The sequence below is a fragment of the Haliotis rufescens genome, unplaced genomic scaffold, assembly GCF_023055435.1.
Source record: "Haliotis rufescens isolate VD_foot unplaced genomic scaffold, xgHalRufe1.0.p SCAF_6, whole genome shotgun sequence".
NCBI classification, from domain to species: Eukaryota; Metazoa; Mollusca; class Gastropoda; order Lepetellida; family Haliotidae; genus Haliotis; species Haliotis rufescens.
The window spans coordinates 10,604,920-10,613,486 of NW_025964334.1; the positions used below are offsets into that span (position 1 = coordinate 10,604,920).

At 42.9% G+C, this 8,567-nt stretch overlaps 1 protein-coding gene across 1 annotated transcript; it reads right to left on the reverse strand.

Moving 5' to 3' along the window:
- Positions 1-4,014: 4,014 nt before the first annotated feature.
- On the reverse strand, positions 4,015-8,258 carry LOC125374690 (mucin-3A-like). The gene is made up of 2 exons (XM_048385938.1): positions 8,181-8,258; positions 4,015-6,351 (listed from the first exon to the last, which is right to left on the reverse strand). The coding sequence occupies exons 1-2, from the start codon at positions 8,256-8,258 to the stop codon at positions 4,015-4,017; spliced, it is 2,415 nt and encodes an 804-aa protein (XP_048241895.1).
- Between the last annotated feature and the right edge of the window lie 309 nt (positions 8,259-8,567).

Here is an 8,567-nt window from a genome sequence, read left to right on the forward strand (position 1 = left end):
TCACGGCGGTCGACACCAGAAATGGGCTTCACACATTGTACCCATGTCGGGAATCGAACCCGGGTCTTCGGCGTGACGAGCGAACGCTTTAACCACAAGGCTACCCGACCGCCCCTCAGTCTTTGTGGCTCGATTGTTTCCCTGAATGGCTGGAATGTTCACACACCCGAACATATTTGGCATACGCACGTAAGATAATACGTACATGGTAACATTTTCCGTTTGGAGAGTGCCTTTAGACCTACTTGCATTCTTATCGGGAGAGATCTCCTGTTTTTCACGGATGTTGTAAGAACATACCGGCAGATAGAAACGTTCATCCTTATCAAATTTTCCCATCTGACAAATATGTCGCCTGCAAAATGAATTCTGTGATGTGTATGGGACAAGGGACATTGGTCGCATTTTTGGAATATGCAAATCGAAGTTTCAATCTCATTAAAATCTGATGTTTGAAACCTCTCTGTGGGAAGATCTTAGGATGCTTCCACAGGGGTCTCTTCCGGAGAACCCTGAGCGAAGCTCCCGATTTAAATGGAGCATGTTTGAGTTATTCAGCCAATCAGATGTCAGCCTTCTCAAACCATTCGGCTTAATCTCGTTACCATCTGGATTGGGATATTTCGATCTTAACAAAACAAAATTGCCCTTCATAGTACACCCTTTAAGGTTGATTAGTCGTGACGCTCACAAACGTTCTAAAACAATTAGATAATATCACGTATTTACTGTTTGCATTCGTCTTTCCCCAATTACATTCATTTTACGAGATTCAGAAAACAGTGCTCGTCTCAGTGCTCCGTTCAATCGTACGGGGAATTTGGAATCCTGGACGTTGAATGGCTACTTGAAAGTTCATCTGACGCGACTGATGCAAGTCTCTTTGTATTTGGGTCATTTGTTGCGCATGAGTGTTGAGTGGGAGGCGGATGGAGTGGCAACTGGAGTAGGGACCTATTTCGCCTGCAAAGCGCCATCTGGTGGCGGATCAATTTTGCACGTACTCCCGCTTGACACTCACTGCGCAGGCGCACAATCTTAAACTGTGACCTTGACGCGCGCACGTGATATAGATAACCAGCTAGAAAACGGACGGATATGCAATTTTTGGCGGAAGATCGATGGTTATGAAGGAAATAAACAGAAGGAATCGGAAGGCCTTGACAATAAGATACGCAAATGCACTGTCAGATAAATTGATACAGATTCGGAAAAAGACGGCATCATGTCACATATACGGACAATATTTTGGTCGTGTGTATTTCGGTCTGTTCAAAATATCCTTCTGTTAACTCAGGGCACCCGTTGGATGAGATCTTAATGTGATTGTTAACTTCAAATCGCCTGACATGCTGCTTGGGGAGCTGAAAATCGAATGCACACTGATCCACTGATCCCGAGTAATACTGTTGATGAATCTAATCATGGTAAAAACGCATTTGAGTGGTAATAAGTTGGAAAATGCTTTTTACAAATCCATTATTTATTAAATTAATTTAATGTGTGAGGAGCCACCAACACCGACAGTGTACACACGATGACACATTATCCAAACCACAGCTTTACAGACCAGGGGGCGGTCGGGTAGCCTTGTAGTTAAAGCGTTTGCGAAGACCCGGGTTCGATTCCCGACATGGGAACAATGTTTGAAGCCCATTTCTGGTGTCCCCCGCCGTGATATTGCGGGAATATTGCTAAACGCGGCGTCAAACCATACTCTCACTCACTTTACAGACCAATGTGCATTCAAATGCACTTTTATCTTCCTCGGGAATACATGTTGGCTGATTCTGATAATACTATTTCAATATACGTTTTCGAATCAACTTTAAAACACACATTTTCACAACTTATTTTCCAAAACATCCAGTATGTTGTCCAGAGAACAATGTATTTTTACTAAAACCTGAGTAAAAAAATATTTTCCCTGTGTTTTTCTGGAACAAAATATTAATTTATAAGGTTTTCGAGATCGAGCGTAAGGTTAGTCCCTTTCGGTACCAATCAATTAACAGATAAAGATTACATTTGGCCTATTGATACGATACCAAACCATTAACAGATAAAGCTAAAAGTTGAAATGTTGATTTAATGCCAAACCATTAGCGGAAAGAGCTTGCATTGGCCTATTGTTATAATACCAAACCATAAGCCTGTTGATAAAATACCAAACCATATAACAGATTAAGCTTGAAAGCAAATACCATACCATGAACAGATAAATCTTGCTGTACCAAACCATAAACAGATGAATCTTACGATGCTAAACAATTAACTGATAAAGGTTGACGTTAGTCTCTTGATTTGTGAAGTTTGCATTTGTCTTGCCACATAAGGGCTGATAACCCCTTCCTTTTTCAATGCAGTAATTTATATATATCATCTGCAGTTATCCCAAAGTTACTCTCTTTACAAAATTTCATTTGGCTTAGAAAGCTGTATCAAGGTAGTAAATGTTTCAAAATTCAGAGCTGCTCTTGCTCAGTTGAGATGCTCCTCCCATCGGCTGAAAATGGAGACCGGTCGATATATTAAGGAAATAAGAGAACAGAGACTGTGTTTGTTGTGTAACCAGAATTTTATTGAGGACGAATATCATTTTGTGCTTGTATGCAATGCTTATAATAATTTAAGAGCTGAATACATTCCTCCTAAATATTTTACAACCCCTTCTAAAAATAAATTTAATGCTCTTATGTCATCCACTAACTCTAAAATCATACGAAATCTAGCAGTCTACGTCTACAAAGCTTTTCGACTTTGTTCATTACATACAGTCTAAATATTTATTTGTGTATATGCATGTGTATGAATGTGTATGGATATGGCTGTATATGTAAACTAGTGGTAATTCTTTTTTCTCCCTCTCTCTGTAAATACTTCTGTGTAATAGGCCTACGGCCTAACACATTTTGTGAATAAACAATATTATCTGCAGTTACTTCAGTGTGAAATATTCTACACGACAATATTTCTTCATACTTTATCTCGTGCGGACAACTTGAGGAAAGAATGCATGTTTTTAGGTTGGAGGATTCAGACAGTTATACACATGGATAAGGGGATTCCCCATGATTTCCCCCTCGTCTTCTTGACACAACTAATTTCCGAGAATCAACGCATGAGTGATCTTCTGCGAAGTTTCAAACTTCCCCAGGATAGAACGAGCCTTTGTGTCAAGCAGTGTCAAACAAGGTCAAGGTCATATGATGACAACTTAGACAGACAGTCGGTGTCCTGTTCACAATTGTTTTGTTTCTCAAATGACACTTCCTTGCGTTACAGGCCGTTGATCACAGCATATTATTTCTTTAGTACGGAATTGTAATAATGCCTTATTTATGCGATCAAAGGAGTAATATCTGTTTAAACAGGACAGACGATTAGTCTCGATCAATGAGAGTATTAGGGAAATAAACACTGCTTGAGCGTGGATAAACGTAAATGCAAAATACAAGATAGCATTTAATAAATAAAACTAAGATCAAATAAATTCAAGAACCCGAAGAGATCAAGTGTTCACTTTTTTAGTTAAAGCCACACTCAGCAATATTCCAGCTACATTTCAACGACCTGTAAATAATCGAGTCTGGACCATACAATTCAGTGGTTGATATAATCAGCATGGTTCTGCATCGTCTGGGTACGATGTTATGCAGCCACCGGGCCTCTTACGATAAACATAGGTTGCTGACATGTTACCCAGAATCCCCAAGAGAACAAGACAGTTACTCTATCATGTGACCAAGTCAGTGAATAACTTTGGAAAGAGTTTGATAGCAAAAATAGTGTAAACCTATCTAAATGAAGGAATGTATTGGTCAGAATCAAGATTAATTCCATTCTTGTGTTATTTCGTTACTTTGTACACGGAGGTAAAATTTCCAGAGAAGCGAGTCGTGAAGAGGGAAGTTCTTTGAGAGTATGGAGTTGTGAGGAGGGATGTTCTGGGAGAGTATAGAGTCGTGAAGAGGGATGTTCTTGGAGAGTATAGACTTGTGAGGAGGGATGGTTCTATGAGAGAAGAGAGTCGTGAGGAGGGATGGTTCTGGGAGAGTAGAGAGTCGTGAGGAGGGATGGTTCTGTGAGAGTAGAGAGTCGTGAAGGAAGGATGTTCTGGGAGAGTAGAGAGTCGTGAAGGAAGGATGGTCTGAGAGAGTATAGAGTCGTGAGGAGGGATGGTTCTGGGAGAGTAGAGAGTCGTGGAGGAAGGATGTTCTGTGAGAGTAGAGAGACGTGAAGGAAGGATGTTCTGGGAGAGTAGAGAGTCGTGAAGAGTGATGGTTCTGGGAGACTATAGGGATGTGAGGAGAGTTGGTTCTGGGAGATTAGAGAGTCGTGAAGAAAGGATGTTCTGGTAGAGTAGAGAGTCGTGAGGAGGGATGTTCTTGGAGAGTATAGAGTCGTGAAGAGTGATGAATCGGGGAGAGTAGAGAGTCGTGAAGAGAGATGGTTATGGGAGAGTAGAGAGTCGTGAAGAGGGATGTTCTGGGAGAGAATAGACTTGTGAGGAGGGATGGCTCTTGGAAAGTAGAGAGTCGTGAAGAAGGATGGTTCTGGTAGAGTATAGAGTTGTGAGGAGGGGTGGTTCTGGGAGAGTAGAGAGTCGTGAAGGAAGGATGTTCTGGTAGAGTAGAGAGTCGTGAAGAGTGATGATTCGGGGAGAGTAGAGAGCCGTGAAGAGAAATGGTTCTGGGAGAGTAGAGAGTCGTGAAGAGTGATGGTTCTGGGAGAGTAGAAAGTCGTAAAGAGTGATGGTTCTGGGAGAGTAGAGAGTCGTGAAGAGGGATGGTTCCGGGAGAGTAGAGAGTCGTGAAGTGGGATGTTCTGGGAGTGTAGAGAGTCGTGAAGAGGGATGTTCTGGGAGAGTAGAGAGTCGTGAAGAGGGATGTTCTGAGAGAGTAGAGAGCCGTGAAGAGTGATGGTTCTCGGAGAGTAGAGAGTCGTGAAGAGGGATGTTCTGAGAGAGTAGAGAGCCGTGAAGAGTGATGGTTCTGGGAGAGTAGAGAGTCGTGAGGAGGGATGGCTCTGGGAGAGTAGAGAGTCGTGAGGAGGGATGGTTCTGGGAGAGTAGAGAGTCGTGAAGGAAGGATGCTCTGATAGAGTAGCGAGACGTGAAGGAAGGATGCTCTGATAGAGTAGAGAGTCGTGAAGGAAGGGTGTTCTGGGAGAGTATAGACTTGTGAGGAGGGATGGTTCTGGGAGAGTAGAGAGTCGTGAGGAGGGATTGTTCTTGGAGAGTAGAGAGTCGTGAAGGAAGGATGTTCTGGTAGAGTAGAGAGTCGTGAAGAGTGATGGTTCTGGGAGAGTAGAGAGTCGTGAAGAGTGATGGTTCTGGTAGAGTAGAGAGTCGTGAAGAGTGATGGTTCTGGGAGAGTAGAGAGTCGTGAAGAGTGGTGGTTCTGGGAGAGTAGAGAGTCGTGAAGGAAGGATGTTCTGGTAGAGTAGAAAGTCGTGAAGAGTGATGGTTCTGGGAGAGTAGAGAGTCGTGAAGAGTGATGGTTCTGGTAGAGTAGAGAGTCGTGAAGAGTGATGGTTCTGGTAGAGTAGAGAGTCGTGAAGAGTGATGGTTCTGGGAGAGTAGAGAGTCGTGAAGAGTGGTGGTTCTGGGAGAGTAGAGAGTCGTGAAGGAAGGATGTTCTGGGAGAGTAGAAAGTCGTGAAGAGTGATGGTTCTGGGAGAGTAGAGAGTCGTGAAGAGTGATGGTTCTGGTAGAGTAGAGAGTCGTGAAGAGTGGTGGTTCTGGGAGAGTAGAGAGTCGTGAAGAGTGATGGTTCTGGGAGAGTAGAGAGTCGTGAAGAGTGATGGTTCTGGGAGAGTAGAGAGTCGTGAAGAGGGATGGTTCCGGGATAGTAGAGAGTCGTGAAGAGGAATATTCTGGGAGAGTAGAGAGTCGTGAAGAGGGATGTTCTGAGAGAGTAGAGAGCCGTGAAGAGTGATGATCCTGGGAGAGTAGAGAGTCGTGAAGAGGGATGTTCTGGGAGAGTAGAGAGTCGTGAAGGAAGGGTGTTCTGGGAGAGTATAGACTTGTGAGGAGGGATGGCTCTTGGAAAGTAGAGAGTCGTGAAGGAAAGATGCTCTGATTGAGTAGCGAGACGTGAAGTGGGATGGTTCTTGGAGAGTAGCGAGACGTGAAGGAAGGATGTTCTGAGAGAGTAGAGAGTCATGAAGGAAGGATGTTCTGGTAGAGTAGAGAGTCGTGAAGGAAGGATGTTCTGAGAGAGTAGAGAGTCGTGAAGGAAGGATGTTCTGAGAGAGTAGAGAGTAGTGAAGGAAGGATGTTCTGGTAGAGTAGAGAGTCGTGAAGGAAGGATGTTCTGAGAGAGTAGAGAGTCGTGAAGGAAGGATGTTCTGAGAGAGTAGAGTCGTGAGGAGGGATTGTTCAGGGAGAGAAGAGAGTCGTAAAGGAAGGATGTTCTGATCAAACAAGGACTGGTCGGCTATACTGTCAGCATACTGTGCCTGAGTGGGGTATCCATGTTAAACTGCGGCAATGTGAGACTGATTGCAGCCCTCAAACCGGGATCAATAACGTAGTTTACCCAATGCTCTATCACAATTAGACGTGTGTTTGGCGCGAACAACCAGTTGTTTTGTCCGTGTGCGGTGGTGTGTAACAACCAACTGAGAACAGGTCACAATCCGCGCAAAGGGGTCGACATGCTTCCGATCGGATTAAAGCCATTTAGGATAACACCCCAAATAAATCAAATTACCCAAACATGCACAAACGATTCTAAATTAACTCCCAATTATATTCGCTGATATTGACACAGATAAAGGCAGTGCGGGAGACCCGCTCAACTTTTATTACCAGATACCGTTTCATGAATTACTGTTCACACGAACGATTTTTAATTTCATTGTCATACCTGTAATTTTATTTGTTTTAGTTTTTTTTCTGTTTAGAAAATTAAAAAAGGTACATATCCTTTTCGAAATTTACGACAATTCGAATTCCGGACCTGTTCCGAATAGGTCTCCAGTGCTTCATATTTATGGTGAGGGCCAACTAAAATGATGATGGAATGCTCAAGTTTTGCCAGTTGCAGAGTAGATCATTTACAGGTCGCCTTGTATAGCTAGACTATTGCTGACTTTGGCGTTAAATAATAATAATAATAATAATAATAATAATGATGATGATGATGATGATGATGATGATGATGATGATGATGATTATGATAATAATACCATATGCTGTGCCCGTCCTTTCGTATTCTTCTGGTGTTGTTGATTGGACGAAACAGGAAATTCAGGGTATTGACACCCTCACACGAAGAATCATGTCAGACAATAGATCCCACCACCCTCACTCTTCCCTCAATCGGTTATATTTACCAATTATGATGGGAGGGCGTGGTTTGATTAATGTGGAGGCTCTTCATGATAGAATTGTTTTGTGCACTTTTGCACACATTAATTTTCTAATGATCCTCTCGTGAAGCATGTCAAGACTCATAATGAAAACAAGGCATTCCACAGTTTTCGTAAACGAGCCAAGGTACGGTACAGCAATGAGTGTTCATGTGAAGTGCCATATCAAATCGGCGCAGACTCAGTTTTCAAGGAGAGGCTTTCTGAACATCGAGTTTATGTGCAGTGTGTTGAGAAGATCAGCAACCCTAAAGAGTCCTTCGCTTGGATGAGGTCGGCTGGCCTGAAAAGTGAAACAGAAGGCTTTCCGTTTGCTACTCGAATGATGAGCCCTGAGCTGATGATGAGCCAAACCAGCCAGACTGTGCCAGGATCACCCAAACCCTTTTTGCTGCATTTTTTAATTTAATCTGTACATACTACTACTACTACTACTACTACTACTACTACTACTACTACTACTACTACTACTACTACTACTATTACCACTACCAATACCAATACCACTACTACTACTACTACTACTACTACTACTACTACTACTTCTACTACTACTACTACAATTAATGATAATAATACGTTAACATCTTTCGCAATTGCCTCCATACACGCGGCGCGTACACAAAGCGCTGACATTATTACCCCGCTCAATGGATCAGTCTGTACTCCCTGGGAAGTATACAACTCACGCTGCTTTGTCGCTTTACTTTCACAATTTAAAATCATGAATATTACCATGACAGTTGTGAATATACACAAAGACATATTATTGTTGTTTATGAGTTGTTATGACACATGTGTACCCTGAGGATAAACGTGCTCATTTCCGGCTGTGGTGTAACCTCTAACACTGGCCATGTCAAGGTCACACGGTGTTTCATGGCGTTTCAGACAGTTGACTTGATGTTGTGACCAGGAGCCCAATGTCTTGAAAACTGGCCTCCAGCTACCTGCAGAAGTGACACGATGGCGGCAACTGATGTAAGGGAGGGAACTCTAATCCGGCTGTCACCTCTGGATACCGCTTGACACACACGGAAATCACGCTTGTGCTAGCGACATACCAGCATTGATAACTACTACTGCTACTGCTACTACCACTACTTCTTCTTCTTCTTCTTCTTGTTCTACTACTACCACCGCTACCATTACTACTTCTACTGCTACTACCACAACCAGTAGTAGTACTA